General features: G+C 40.5%; 1 protein-coding gene across 4 annotated transcripts in view; it reads right to left on the bottom strand.

The window, feature by feature from the left end:
- The window catches only part of rbl2 (retinoblastoma-like 2 (p130)), a 143,772-nt gene that overhangs the window by 36,491 nt on the left and 90,936 nt on the right, over nucleotides 1–16,345 (bottom strand). For all 4 annotated transcript variants that reach the window (XM_072547361.1, XM_072547362.1, XM_072547364.1 and 1 more), the window contains 4 exons: nucleotides 12,602–12,762; nucleotides 11,602–11,666; nucleotides 10,612–10,798; nucleotides 2,832–2,998 (listed from right to left, as the gene is read on the bottom strand). In XM_072547361.1, the coding sequence (XP_072403462.1) occupies nucleotides 2,832–2,998; nucleotides 10,612–10,798; nucleotides 11,602–11,666; nucleotides 12,602–12,762 (580 nt within the window). The remainder of the gene's footprint in view (nucleotides 1–2,831; nucleotides 2,999–10,611; nucleotides 10,799–11,601; nucleotides 11,667–12,601; nucleotides 12,763–16,345) is intronic.

Raw genomic sequence — 16,345 nt, 5'->3', positions numbered from 1 at the left:
CCTGCTCCAAAGTTGCCACCTGGATCAGTGCCATCCCCAGAGTGCAAGCACCAACCACCAAAACAAGGTGTAAAAACATGGTTAATGCTCTTCTCTGTGCTGCCAAGGTAAACGCTACACTCCGCTCTCTGCCACCTCACACTTACTCTATCTCTGCTAATGCATCTATCATCCATCTCCCTCCAAGGCCCAGGCTCTGCCACTCTCACTATTGTCTGCAATACCTTCTCACACTCACTCTCGTGACTCCCCAACCTCTCACAACACTTAAAAAAAAAGCCAAGAATAACTAACGAAGAAACAAAGACCTGTGGATGACGGAGGTCTGAGACAAAAACAGAAATTACTGGAGAAACTCAGCAGCTCGGGCAGCGTCCATGGAAACAGAGCAGAGATAATGTTTTGGGTCCAGTGACCCAGTTCTGGAAAAATTCTGAAGGGTCACTGGACCCAAAACGTTAATCTGCTTTCTCTCCACAGATGCTGCCAGACATGCTGAGTTTCTCCAACAGTTTCCATTTTTGTTTTCTGCCACAATGCTCACATTCCATACCTGCCTGCTACTTCCTTAATCCCTTGGAACACCTCAACATTTGCCCTTCCCATGCACCAGCACTAACAGCTATGCTGTCTACTGTTATCTCACTCATTTCCCAACCCTCCACTTTTCTGTCATTACACGGGGGACTGTCCATACATAACAAGGCAGAGTGACGGCCTATGGATGGGTGGGTGGGGGGGGGGGGGGTGGGCACTGCCTGACACTTGGCTCTTCTCCCCCTCCTCGGAGAGAATCCTTGCCCTCACTGGGGAAAAAGGACCTGCTGCTATGGGGGAGCAGAGACAGCCATGTCCCACCAAACAATGAATTCCTTTGCCACTCTCCCATTAACCCCACTCCCATTCTCGTTCATTGCACACCACCTCCCTCAACTCCATCCAAGGCCCCAAAGGAGCCTTCCACATCCATCAAAGTTTTACTTGCACATCCACCAATATCATTTATTGTATCCGTTGCTCCTGATGCGGTCTCCTTTACAATGGGGAGACTGGACGCGTCCTAGCAGAGCGCTTTAGGGAACATCTCTGGGACACCCGCACCAATCAACTACACCGTCCTGTGGCCCAACATTTCAACTCTCCTCCCACTCAGCCGAGGACATGGAGGTCCTGGGCCTCCTTCACCGCCACTCCCTCACCACCCGAAGCCTGGAGGAAGAACGCCTCATCTTCCGCCTCGGAACACTTCAACCCCAGGGCATCAATGTGGACTTCAACAGTTTCCTCATTTCCCCTTCCCCCACCTCACCCCAGTTCCAAACTTCCAGCTCAGCACTGTCCCCATGACCTGTCCTACCTGCCTATCTTCCTTTCCACCTATCCACTCCACCCTCCTCTCTGACCTATCACCTTCATCCCACCCACATCTACCCACTTTACTCTTTGCTACCTTCCCCCACCCTGCTCCCTGACCTATCACCTTCATCCCCACCCCCATTCACCTATTGTACTCTATGCTACTTTCTCCCCAACCCCACCCTCCTCTCATTTATCTCTCCACCCTTCAGGCACTCTGTCTACATTCCTGATGAAGGGCTTTTGCCCGAAACGTTGATTTTCCTGCTCCTCGGATGCTGCCTGACCTGCTGTGCTTTTCCAACACCTACTCTCATCCACACCATGTCTAACCAATGGTCATGACGCTGTCTTTCTTGTGCCTTGGAGGTACATTCAGCATCACCACGACCCTCAGGAGAAATATTTGGCTCCCCCAGAAGCCACCTGACGAAAAGAGTACAGAGGCTTCAGAGAAAGCATCTGCAAGGCAACACTGACACCTTGAGTAAATGTTTGGTGTGGAAGCACAACCTCACTGTGCCACAGGCATGTAAAAATAATCCTCCTTAATTGGCAACTCACCACAGCCTAGTTAAAACTTGCCACATCATTCAGCAAAAAGCATAAAATATGGAGGTAAATACTCCTGACTTCAAGATGGTCCTCCGTGGACTTCCCTTTCAATTGCACCACCAATCTCGCCATAACCTATATCATTCAGATCCCTGTAAGATTCCATCCATCTCAACTGAATTTAGCACTTAGATTGGCCACAATGTTAGATGGTGTTCTGGCAATAGCCAAAGAGCCTTCACTTATTCACTGGTAGCCATGATGTGGAGATGCCACTGTTGGACTGATATGGACAAAGTCAGAAGTCACACAACATCAGGTTATAGTCCAACAGGCCTATGTGAAATCACCAGCTTTTGGAGTGCTGCTCCTTTTTCAAATGAAGTGACTTCATCTCACGAGGGATGTTGGTAAATGTCTCCTTCCATGGCCCCTTTCTCCCCCCAATCAGAGGCCTCCTGCCCAGGTTTCCTCTCTCATCAGACTTAGGCTGGTAAACCAGATTCTGCAATTTTTGTCCTCCTGACCCCAGAGCTCTACTGAGAAACCCACCCACCTGCACCGCACCCCACCCCACCCCATCTCTCCCCAAGTTTACCTGTCATCTTCTCCTTTGGGATTGAATGCAGTCCCAGCAGTGTTCACTGCTCCAGGTGGCACTGCTGGGACTAGAGAGCTCACAGAGGCAGGACACCCTCCCCAGATGGGGGCATGCTGAGTTGCTAAATGTCCTGTTAAACAGACACCCGTTGCATTGTGGGTGGGCTTTGTGGCGATTTCTTCAGCAGCAATTCGAGAAACCCCACCACCAAATTGTAAACATTTTAAGCAAACATTTAATAATAAGGCTATTACTTGGGGATATCACTCTAATTGCTACCTTAAGGAATACAACCCCCACCTCAACGTATATAGCTTACCTGAAAATCTGTAATAATTTCTCACTTGGAGTATTTTTCAGCCCGGTTAGTATAGCATGAAGACGGTTGACACACTGTGTTGCAGAGGATACCGGTGTCACACACAGGTTGCCTTCCTTCATGTACTTGCGACCAGTAAGTGGTGTTGAAACGGAGAGTGCCTTGGACTGGTGAAGAATATTAATAATATTAAGATATTCGCAATCTTTCAATGTAATTTATTTCAAGCTTTTTTCAAACTCAAGAGATTGAAAATTAATCTCCCTTTAATTTCTCCAGTACTATCTTCTAATTGATGGTAAGTTCCCTCAACTCCTCACTTTCCCATTCCACTTTGATCTCTAGTTCTGGGAGTTTTCTGGTGCCTTCCTCAGTGAAAACAGACACAGAGATAATATTTAGCTTCTTTGCCATTTCTTTATTCTCCATTATAAATTATTCTGACTCTGCCTGCAATGGATCTGCATTAATTTTATCTGTAGAAGCTTTTATAATCCATTTTTGTGTTTTGTGGCTAAATTTTATTCATATTCTATTCTCACTTTCTTTATTCATTTCTCAGCCCTCCTTTGCTGTATTTTCAAAACTTCACAACCTTTAGAATTACTGCTATTTCTCGTAACTTTATTGGTCTTTTCTTTTAATCCTGTACAATCCTGAAGTTCCTTTGTCAGCCATAGTTGACCGATCCTTTTTGAGTTTTCGGATGTTGAAGGAATGTATAGTTGCTGCAAGTCATGTGATACTTCTTATAGGCTATCCATTTCCTATGTACTTGATTCCTTTTAATGCACTTGCCCAAACCACTTCAGTTTTGGCCCCATATCATCATAAACTCCTTATTCAAATTTAATTCTTTCAGAATTAATTACCTAATTTTCAAACATAATGTAACATTATTATTGTGGTCAGAATTGCTAATTAGGTCTTTTTCATCACATAATACTAGACCTAAATTAGCATGTCCTCGATTTGTCTCCTTCATAAAATGCTCTAGAAAGTCATTTCTAAGTCACTCCAGAAACCCATCCATAGCTTTTGTGTTCAATTATTTCACCCAGTACACACGCAAATTTAAGTCACCCTGGATAACTGTGTTGCCCATGTGACATGTTTCCCTCAATTCCTGATTAATACCATGCCCCACACTAGAAATACTATTTGGTGACCTACAAATAACCCCAACCAACATCTAATGCCTCTTGCTGTTTCTTAATTCCATCCAAACAGATTCCACATTGTTCTTCTGATCTAAAATCCTCCCTCACGTCCCATCCCTACTATTAGTGCAAATTCACCTCCATTTCCTCCTGTCTAGTCTTCCTAAATGTTAATGTCCTTAAATATTCATTTCCTAGTCCTGATCATCACATGTCTATTCTTCTGAGATAACAATTAGATCATGGCTATGTACCTGTCTGTGTCTTCAGATCATCTCCCTAGCTTTGAATACTGTGTGTGTTCAGGTAGTGCGCACTTAACTTTGTCTTTTTAACATCATTCTGCTTTCAAAGCTTTCTCGATGCTCAACTTTGTTCCTCCTGGCTTCTAGTCTCGCTAGTATCTTTTTGACATTCTATTCTTAACTTTACTTTCTTCCAACTTGGGTTTTGCCACAGGTTCCCATCTTCCTGACAATCTTGTTTAAATCCACCCCAACAGCATTAGCAGATCTCACTGAAAGGATATCAGTCCATTCCAATTAAGGTGAAACACATCCAGCTTGGAGGAGTCTCACCTGCCCCTGAACCAATCCCAATTTCTCAGAAATCTGATGCCCTCCCTCCTACGCCATCTCTATAACCATATATTTAGTCGATTAATCCTTCTTATGTTCACTGGCACGTGGTCCTGGAAGTAATCATGAGATTACTCTTGAGGTACTGCTTTTTAGTTGCCTTCCTAATTCCCTGAAGTAAGTCTTCAGAACCTTATAACTCTTCCTCCCAATGTCGTTGTTACCAATGGGGCCATGGTTTCTGATTGACTCCCCTATACCAGAAAGATGTATTCTGTGACATCATGACTCTGGCACCAGGGAGGCATTGCACCATCCTGGAGTTTATTGCCACAAAAACACCCATCTGATTTCCTGACTATGAAATCTGCTATAATTATTGCTCTTTCTTTCTTCCTTTCTTCTTCCTCCTCCCTTGTACTGAGTCACCGATGGGCTTGACTCTGGCTCCACTAGCCAGAGGAACCATCACCCTCATCAATTTCCAAAATCAATTCCAATTATAGTAAGCGCAATAGTTTAAAAGAGGTGGTGGGGGAGATCCTGCATTATCCTACCTGGTTTTCTTAGACTGCCCGATAATCACCCATTACCTCTCTGCCTGCACCCTTCTAAATTGAGGAGTGACCACCTCCCCATAGGTGCTATCCACATAGTCCATGGCCTCACAATACATAAAAGTGACTCCAGCCACTGCTCTAGTTCCAAAACTTGGAGCTCAAGTTTATGCAGCAGCTGACCCTTCCTGCATTTGTGTTTGTCTGAGACACATGGTTTCACCAGAATTGGATGGAGTCACCAGATTTAAAACATTAACTCTGCTTTCTCTCCACAGATGCTGCCAGACTTGCTGAGTTTCACCAGCAATTTCTGTTTTTGTTTCACTTCCCTCTCTCTTGCAGGATACAAATTCAGGCAACAGCACCTGGCCATCACTGACCAAGCACAGCTACATGTTCTCACCCTGAACGGAGGAAATAGTGTTTACCATCACTGGAGAAGCTCTAATAATGAAGAATAGCAAAGACAGTAGTGAGAAAGGAACTCAGCAAAAATATAAAAATCAGAAATCGATTCCGTATAAACAGAAATTAGCAACAACAAAGTTTAGAAAATGCCAGTGAAAGTATTTTACGGGTCCCTTAACTGTAGTTATGTTGTAGGGCAGAGAATTACGCACAAAGTGACTTCAGGTTGTAACAATAACACTTTTGTTAAAAATTGTAAGGACTTCAATCGTCATATATATTGGACCAATCAAACTGGCAGAGGTGGCCTAAAGAATAAGTATATGGATGCTTTCACATAGTTTCCTGAAATAATGGGGAATCAACGAGAGATAAAGTTACTTTAGAGCCAGTACTGAGTAAGAAGGCAGAGCAGATTAGTAATCTCAAAGTAAAAGACTCACTGAGAAGAAGTGCTCATAAGACAACTGAATTCCATATTAGGTTTGAAAGCAGGTAGTGCCCATGGAATACAGGGAGAACTAGCCATTTGGATATAGAACTGGCTCAAAGGTAGAAGACAGAGGGTGATGGTGGAGGGCTGTTTTTCAGACTGGAGGCCTGTGACCAGTGGAGTGCTATAAGGATCGGTGCTGGGTCCTCTACTTTTTGTCATTTACATAAATGATTTAGATGAGAGTGTAAGAGGTACAGTTAGTAAGTTTGCAGATGACACCAAAATTGAAGGTGTAGTGGACAGTGAAGAGGGTTACCTCAAATTACAAAAGGATCTGGACCAGCTGGGCCAATGGGCTGAGAAGTGGCAGATGGAGTTTAATTCAGATAAACGCAAGGTGCTGCATTTTGGGAAAGCAAATCTTAGCAGGACTTATACATTTAATGATAAGGTCCTAGGGAGTGTTGCTGAACAAAGAGACTTTGGAGTGCAGGTTCATAGCTCCTTGAAAGTGGAGTCGCAGGTAGATAGGATAGTGAAGGCGGTGTTTGGTGTGCTTTCCTTTATTGGTCAGAGTATTGAGTACAGGAGTTGGGAGGTTATGTTGCGGCTGTACAGGACATTGGTTAGGCCACTGTTGGAATATTGCGTGTAATTCTGGTCTCCTTCCTATCGGAAAGATGTTGTGAAATTTGAAAGGGTTCAGAAAAAATTTACAAGGATGTTGCCAGGGTTGGAGGATTTGAGCTACAGAGAGAGGCTGAACAGGCTGGGGCTGTTTTCCCTGGAGCGTCAGAGGCTGAGGGGTGGCCTTATAGAGGTTTACAAAATTATGAGTGGCATGGATAGAATAAACAGACAAAGTCTTTTCCCTGGGGTCAGGGAGTCCAGAACTAGAGGGCATAGGTTTAGGGTGAGAGGGAAAACACATAAAAGAGACCTAAGGGACAACCTTTTCACGCAGAGGGTGGTACCTGTATGGAATAAGCTACCAGAGGATGTGGTGGAGGCTGGTACAATTGCAACATTTAAGAGGTATCTGGATGGGTATATGAATAGGAAGGGTTTGGAAAGATATGGGCCGGGTGTTGGCAGCTGGGACTAGATTGGGTTGGGATATCTGGTCAGTATGGACGGGTTGGACCGAAGGGTCTGTTTCCATGCTGTACATCTCTATGACTCTATCTAGGTGTGAACCAAAAGATAGCATATCTGAATGGCTTGGTGTTGTATGAATTATTCATATATTCATTTAGATCAAAGGAAGATTGAAAAACATCTGAGAAATAAGGCAAGTTCTTAAACTATCCATTGCTGTTTCAAATCATAGCACCAGTTTGGGAATTGTGGGTGCAGGATGAATCTTTAAGTGGATTAACCCAGGTGTGCCAATCTGTCACAGAGACATGCTGCAGTTTTTTGCTTTAGGTTTGTCTGTCTGCTTTCACATAGAAACACTTAGCTTGGCAGCCATGTATCTGCCAGCAGCCACAACAAGGTACATAGAAGCCAGCTAGAGTCACTAAACAGAAATTGTGAGTGGGGGCCCTTACTCGGCATGAGAAGTCCAAAGTCATGATGAATTTAAATTATCGGATCTGCCTGGCAAATGTAGTGTAAAAGGTCAGAGGTGTAATCCTCAGAGAGAGGTAGCTCTAGAAGACTGGAGAAGGGAGAACGGTCAAAGTGATTTCTTGACAGATATGGCACATTTTGCTTTGGTCCCAGAAGAAATTAAAGAACTTTCAAGAGTCTGTAAAGATATGGGAACTGTTGGGTGGAATTCAAAATTAATGGAAAGTGGTCTGTCAATATTTTCAGGTTTAAAGAATGAGGGCTTACAAAATTGCTTTGTTTAATTTTCACAGAGTAAAATACTTTTATTTAAAACATAAAACCATGTAGTGTATTTCTTTCAGTGAATAACTGGGAGTCTAAATTTCCTTTTATCATGTTTATAGTCTCAGCGTCATTACAACAGACTAAAGGTATGGTGATAAATAAATAATGGGTAACATTTAAAGAAACAATTTTAAAATGTTCAACAAATTACACTCCACTAAAATCAAAAACTCAGCAAGAAATAGTTATCTGTGGCCTGCTAAGAAAGTTAAAAATAGTATTAAATTTAAAAATGCAGTTTAGAATGTTGGAAAGAATACTTATAAACTTGGTGATTGTCAGTGTTCTAGATACCAGCAAAGGGTCACCAAAGCGTTTATACAAAGGGGAAAAATAGAATATGGGAATAAGGTATCCAAAAATATAAAAGCAGATTGTAAGAGCTTTTGGAAGTATATAAAAAGCAGAATTGCTAATTGTTGATTTATTAGAGACACAAACGGGAGAAATCATCAGGGCCGAGAAAATGGTAGAGACATTGTACAAATATTGTATTGATTTTCACAGTCGAAGACACACATTCCATACGAGGAATAGCGAACAACCAAGAGGTTAATAATAGTGAGAGCTTATGATAATCAATATTGGCAGAATTTTTTTTAGCAACTAAAGGGAATAAAGTCCAAAATATTTCCAAGATGTGACGACTACATCCCAGGGTTCCAGATAGGAGAAATAGTAAATGTGTTGTAATAATATCCCAAAATGACCTCAAGTCAAGAACAGTCCCAGCAGTATTGAAAGTTAGGAAATGTAACACTGGTATTCGAGAATGGAAAGACAAAGACAACATGGACCAGTCAGCCAGACACAAGTTGTCAAGAAAATGCTGGAATCTATTATTATGGAAATCTTAACTGTGCACTTAGAAAACTTTGCATAGTCAGATAAAGTCAACATGGTTTTATGGAAGAGAAATTGCATTTGACAAATTTATCAGTTTTTTTTTGAGGATGTTACTGGCTAATTAGATAAAGGGGTATTAGTAGATGTATTATACCAATATTTCTAAAAGCCTTTAATAAGAAACCACATAAAATCTCTTAAGATAAAGGTTCAGGAAGTTGAAGGTGTACATTAAAACAGGCAGAGAACTGTCTAACTGACAGGATCAAAAGTCACCAGGTAATGGTCCAACAGGTTTATTTGAAATCACAAGTTTTCAGAGCACTGTTCCTTTGTTAGCACTTCACCTGATGAAAGAGCAGTGCTCCGAAAGCTAGTGACTTCAAATAAACCTGTTAGACTATAATCTGGTGTCGTGTGACTTCTGACTTTGTCCACCCCAGTGCAATGCCAGCACCTCCATACCATAACTGACAGGAGGCAGAGATTAAGAATAAGTGGAGCACTTTCCAATTGGCAAATGGAGTGCAATAAGGGTCAGTGCCGAGGCCTCAAGAGTTACAAATTTTACTAAGACTTAATTGAAGAGATGAAGTATTGTACCATCTATATCTGGTTCAATTTCTTAGGTACCTATGTTCTTTCTCGACAGTCTGGTCATGCTGCGTCAAACTGAATGCCATTGAAATTCAAGCTTCTCATTCTGGACAGGAAATCCAAGGCAAGGATATGTAACTTTATGATGTGTGCGCCAGCTGCTGCCAAGAACTCTCAGCAGGAATTTATTCTTTTTATAAATGGTTCAGTTTCCCATACAGAAAGTGCAAAATGCATAATGATCTCAAATAATTAAAAGCCATTGCTAGGTTTTTCAGAATCTTGATCTTCAAAAATGATTTACATAAATAGAATAGAAAATGCATTAAGTTAGATTAAATGCATTTGCCTGCTATTTAAATTTGATTTAATTTAAATGGCTTATAACAATTCACATTAACATATACAGAATGGAATTTCATCTGAATACATAAAAGTTGCTAATGTCTCACCATGCAATTGTAGCCAACTAATGTAGTCCAGACACACCTATTTTCATGATTGAGATACTCAGCCGCCAATCAATAAACGTGTATCCTTTCAATCACGTTTCATCATATGATTCTGGCTCATCTTATATTTTCATAGTGCACAGCATAGTTTCAACCTAAAAGGCGTTTGTTTGGTCCTTTGACCTCAGATAATGAAAGTAATTAAAGTAGTACATTCAAACTACAGTAGCTCAAATCAAATAATTCAAAGACATTGACTACATGGAATTAAACAGTGCTGTTGCACATTCACAACTATTGCTGCAGTATTCAAGAGAATTCTGAGGGAGGTCTGGGGCACAATTACTGCCACTCCCAGCCTTAGTGAGGAAATCCTGAGCCTTACAGGCAACCAATGTCAATGTCAGAGAGAACAGGGCTGGAAGCTGGACTCCCTATTCGGAGGGTGCCTGCTTTCATAAGGAGCCCAGCATAAATTTAGAAGTCGGCATGCTGAGTAAGTTAGTGCAGTAATCACCAGAATAGCAGAATTCAGACATGAACAATTAAGAAACCTGGACCATCAAGGATTTTTTTAAAAAAAAAACAAACATCCATCTCCTTCTTACAATGAAGGAGACTTTATTAGGTTCTGGTCCAAGTCCTGGGCACACAAGATGTGCCTGTCATAATGGGGGATCCATTTGTTTTATACACATGAGATGTCCTTCAACTGACCCTGCAAAGTCCGGAAATGTCAACGCAGGAGAATACCAGTGGATGCCATCCAATTACATTTTCCAAAATCATTAACTATATGTTTCCAATGTGACAACATTCATCTAGAAAGCTCAATACCTACATTGTCAAAATGTTGTTGAAGACTGTGCTCCACTTGCATCCTTTCAGTGGTTTCTGCATTTGACATGTTGCTCAGAAACCTGTTTGGGGTTCCTATCTCTTCATTTGCATCGTCTCCCAAAAAAATCCTTTCATCAATGTTTCCCACAGTTAACACATATTCTTCATAGGCCTTGTTAATAGCTTTTCTGTAACAAAAGATAACAAGATACTCTATCATATGCAGACATTCATTATTCAGATATTTTTCATTGTTACAGATACTTTCATGCCCTCAAGGTGTCACAAAGTGCCTCACACAAAGAAGCATATTCCAAGTGCAATCAAAAATTTAAATATAAAGAAACACCAACCATTTGTGCACTATGAGGTTCTACATTCAGCAATATGATAATTGATCAGATAACATATTTTAGTGATGTTGGTTGAGGGATAAATGTTGGCCAAGACTCTGGGATATTAAACTAGAGCACCTCAAAATTATGACTAGCAGATTTTCCAAAAATCTTAAAAAGCTCAATAAACCTTTCCCTGAACCTACACCCAAGTGAAGCATAAAGTGTTGTTCAATAAGCAAAATGACAAAGTGATGATGATAAAGCACTTTGCAAAGTATTTTAATATTGTTGCATATACTTAATCTTACAACTCCTGTCCAGAAGTGTGTTACAACCTAAAAATGCTTTCAGCATTTTAGCGTTTACCAGCAACACAGCCTAAGTACGAATATTTTTTAAAATATGGATTATTCAGAATCATGATCTGTGTGTCAATCTTTCAGCTGTAACAACTTTCGTAGCTGTTAAGTCTGATTTGCAATTCCAAATGAAGGTGTAATCAAAAGAATTTGGAAATTTTGTTCATCAGAAACTTCATGGAGTCCCAACTCCAAACCAGTAGGGTTTCCTGCTTCTCACATAATAAATCCTTTGAATTTAAATGGGAAAGAAATTCTTTGAAGCTTGAGAGATGGAATATCTTCATGACTTACACACTTTCCGTAAAGTTCCCAGGGTCCAGAAAGCCAGTTAGAGTTTCTGCTTTTCCCTTTAGGATCTATGATCAATCAGAAATGCACAATTTTCAGTAACGTATGTCAAGAAATGTTAAATAATTCATAATCTTACAAATTGCCTATTTTGAATTGGATAATTAGGATTTCTTCTAGAGTGTGAAATTTGACAAATGAGTGATGAAGTGGGGTTGACATTAACCTATCTTCTCTCTCATAAAACAGAAACTGCTGGAGAAACTCAGCAGGTCTGGCAATATCTATAGAGAGAAAGCAGAGTTAGTATTAAGTCCAGTGACCCTTCTTCAGGGCTCTGAATGTTAATTCAACTTTCTCTCCACAGATTAAATTAGATGCTCCCACATCTTCTGGGATTCTCCAGCAATTTCTGTTTTTGTTGCAGATTTCCAGCTTCTTTGGTTCTTTATTTTACTTTACTATCTCTTGCATCTGTTCAAATACAGCCTATAATAATAGTCTCTGGCCTTGTAAGACCTCTATAGTTTCTGTAATTAGGTAATCCTTGTTCCATATCTTATGCACAGAAAACTAATTGCTACCTCTGATTTAGAACTAACCAGTTCCAGAGCTGGCAAGGTTGCTGCATTAAACAGGCAAGTGTTTTAATGGCACAGCACAGGATTCACATATGAAGTTGAAATGGAGTAGCACTGTTGGTACAGTACATCAAATTTTACTCTGCATCAAACAATTTCACACTAGATTCTGCAGTACTTTACACCAGCAGTGAACACAATAAGAATAGCTTCCCACACTCAGTACCATGACATATCTACATTAACACCAGTTCTGTTGTCAATACATGCAACACAAAAGGTTGGCAGTGAAGCAGTAGCAGCTATGTGAATTCTGACCTCAGCATGCTGGTTTACAGATTGTAGTCTGAACTTAATATAAAGGATAAACACTATGATGTATAAGTGCTAGTTCTCTGAAGTATGCAATTCACTTGTCAAACCTTTCTCTCAAAAAGTTTCCTGATGTACGGCTTCCAGTAATGTTCCTTAATACCCTTTGCTTCCAATTCCAATCCGTCATGTACGGAACATAACTTGTCAATAATACATGGAGGCTCTGAAGGTGGTTTGTAATCTTTGTTGTGGAAATCTTCTGGTAAACCTAGGATAAATAGAACAGTGCAACTGTTAGATTACACCATAAATCACCATCAGTAAAACCTATACTTTTTTTTCATAATGTTGGCCCTCATAAAAAGAGAGCTTGTATTGAATTAGCACCATGTCATGTCTTCAAATCAGTGGATTACTAACAGAAAATAATATTTGCAATTTCGTAGGTAATCACAGCAGCCAATCTGCAGTCTGCTAGGTCCCACAAACAGCAAACAGCTTTGTAGTGGATTGAAGGAAGAATAATGTTCAGGGCATGAAAAGAATGTACTCTTTTTTTCACATGGTATCACAGTTCCTTCCACTTGATCTGGTAGACAGATGTATTGCCCCATATTTCTACCAGAATGATGGAGAGCCTCCCCATCATGGTGAGGAGGGTAAAAGTGGCCAAAATTCAGGAATCCTCCCCACACACAGCTCTTCCATTCTCAAGGGATAGGAGTGGAATCAGGCCAAGTGTTTGTTACAAAAGCAGCTGGCTTCTTCAATTATCAGCTGCTTAAAATGAAATGGGATTTTAGCATTTCTGTTACTTGAAACTCAGAATGTGCACACTAGATCTAGGATCAGGTACCCTGTTGTGCAGGTGGGTGAATCGGGTACCCTTTATAGAGACGGGACTAGGTATCCTTTACAATTGCTAAAAGTGGGCATGAAGGTGTCTAAAAGTGAACAAGCTTATTGGAAATGCCAAGCTGTCAATGTTGTCCAAAGAACTTCAAGCAGCCAAAAGGACCTGTCAAGACATTTAAAGCTCCAAGCTTTTTAACCTTTAAACAAGTCTGGAGAGTTAAAAATTGCTTTCTAATTCAATCTGTCTGATATTATTAGTCTGAGGATTTCCATTACTGATTTCATAAAGATCCATTACTCCAGCTGGGTGTCTTCCATTTCATTGTTTGATTGACAGCTACAATGGTTTTGGACTCTGATGCAAAAAACAGATGTGGAAAACCTGGCCCAATTCCACTCCTGTCCTGTGGAAATGGAAGAGCTGTGTTTGAGGAGGATTTCTGAATTTTAGCTTCCACCCTTCTCACCACAATGGGGAGGTTCTACACCGTCCTGGTGAAAATCCAGGCCAATATAGCTGTCTAACAGCTCAGATGGATATGGATGGTCCCATGATACCATATGAAAAACAGTAATTTCTTTTGTACCCTGGACAATATTCGACCTTCAATCCATTAAAAACAGATTTTCGTGTCGCCCACTTGCTGTTTTTGGGACCTTGCAATGTGCAAATTGTCTGCTGTGTTTACTTATGTAATTGCAAATATTTCTCTTTGATAATAATCCACTGATTTGAGGACATTATAAGGTGCTAATGCCTATTGAAAGGTTTATCAAGTTTATGAAATGTAGTAGAGTTTTTATGAATCAGAGACTTTTTCAATGCATTGAAGTTTACAATACATTTAAATTTATTCAATAGAATGTACTTTTTCACATTTTTGCATAGATCCTGAGGTCTGCCTCTGGTGGATACTAAATGAGTTGCCATGGTAGGCAAAGGCATGAAGGATGTTAAGGATGTAAAGTAAGGGCATAAGTTAGCGTTTGTTGGCATAAGGGCTATAAAGGACCTGGGGTAGGTATAGGATGGCATGGACTATGTGTGGATGCACTGGGAGCTTTGTGCAGGGCATTAGGTGGCATGGATGCTAGGACATGGGGTTGCTTGATAGGTGGGAGATATTATGGGGAGTACATAAGGGATGGTAAGAAATGAGAGACAAGGACTGAAAGGTTGTTTTTGGTTTTATTAGTCCTTGATTGATCTTCCACATAATACTGGTGCACAGACGCAGGTCTTGCACCCAGTCTGCATCCATAGCCAATAAACTAAGCTCTCACTTTAAGGTTGCCCAGCTCACTGGCCAGGAAACCCACCAGAGAATGAAAATCCAACTTTCCTAATCATTGTAATCCTGGACTCGTTTGCTGAGGTAGGAAACGTCTGGTCTCTGTGCATCTGACCTGCAAAGGGAACATGGATGGGGTGAATATCCAAGGTCTTTTCACAGGGTGGGGGGGGAGTCCAAAACTAGAGGTCACAGATGAGAAGGGAAAGATTTAAAAGGCACCTGAGGGGCAATTGTTTTTCATGCAGAGGGTGGTGAGTGTATGGAACAAGCTGCCAGAGGAAGTGGTGGTATGATTCGGTACAATTACAACATTTAGAAGGCAACCAGATGGGTACATGAATAGGAAGGGTTTAGAGAGATTTTGGCAAAATGCTGGCAAATGGGACTTGACCAGTTTAGGATAACTGGTTGGCATGGACGAGTTGGACCGAAGGGTATGTTTCTGTGCTGTGTAAATAAGCGAAAATTAAGCTCCCAGTTTAACATCTCACCTGAAAGACAGCTTAGGTAAGTTGGTCGAGGGTTGCAGTGAAAAATCAATGATAGCAAACCAGCTGCTCCTTTTTACATACCCCTCCATACTTTTCTCCACTGAAATCAATCCACTAATGCCATGTTTTCCTTTGACAAAAATAATGACTGCACTTTACCAATAACTTCAGGATATGATGAGGTGCTAACTAAATACAAGCTGACCAGCAGCATCTCTGACAGCAGCCATCCCTCTGTACTGCAATAAAATAACCTAGGTAGTATTCCATGACCATAATGGAACCAGACGGTATTCTAAATGGTATCAAATAAGCCGAGTTGACACCTGTAGTAAACTGAGTTTAGAAATTGTTGGATGCACCTTTCCTGCATAAACCGAATTTAAAATAATTTAAATGAATCTGATGCTGCTTCTTTACAGGGTGCAATAAATGGAAACTTCCGAACATTTCTCTACCTAATGACGCTGAGGTTGATCTTCTGTTCCTAAACTGGACTGGACTGAATTAGATTGGCATCGCAAATGGAGAAAATTGCATAGATAGGATCTCCTAGGGTTATGTACATGATAAAATCCTATATAGCTAGGCATAGGTAAGAGAAAATCTGATCCAATGTCTCAAGATTATATTTTATTCTGTTTCCAATAATGAAATTAAAAAGGCAGTTATATGAATAATTCATATCCGACATAAATGCTTTAATTAATCAATGTTACCTCCACTTGATTTGTCTAAATATTGGAAACTTTGTTTTTACATTATTATCAACTCTTATTCAAAAGAAAAGAAGAGAAATGCACAGAACTGAGTGTGCAGCTGCTGTTTTATTCCAAAACTAATTAATCATGAAAAGTCTCTCTTTAAAAACTGCAAATAGAACAAAAGCATAAAATGAAATACAAACCAAATAACAGACATTTATGTAGTTTACAAAACATATCTCAAGGCGTTTCAAAAAGCGTGTGGGAAATGGTAGTCAAAAGAATAGAGTATTAGGAGCAGTGATCAAATGTTTGGTCAAAACGCTAAAGACAGCTACCAAGGAGGGAGAAGGAGGATTTGGATTTTAAAGGCTAGGTGGTTTGAGGGGAGAAAGGAAAATTGAATCAGCAATAATTTGAATGTATCATAACATTCCCACCAAAATATAGCAATATGACATTTGGAAAACCTCAAAGGTATTCCCAATTGTAATATCACAATTTTA

The sequence above is a fragment of the Chiloscyllium punctatum genome, chromosome 26 (genome assembly GCF_047496795.1).
Source record: "Chiloscyllium punctatum isolate Juve2018m chromosome 26, sChiPun1.3, whole genome shotgun sequence".
Taxonomy (NCBI): Eukaryota; Metazoa; Chordata; class Chondrichthyes; order Orectolobiformes; family Hemiscylliidae; genus Chiloscyllium; species Chiloscyllium punctatum.
The sequence above is the reverse complement of the archived record's forward strand: the minus strand, read 5'-3'. Positions and strand labels throughout refer to the sequence as shown.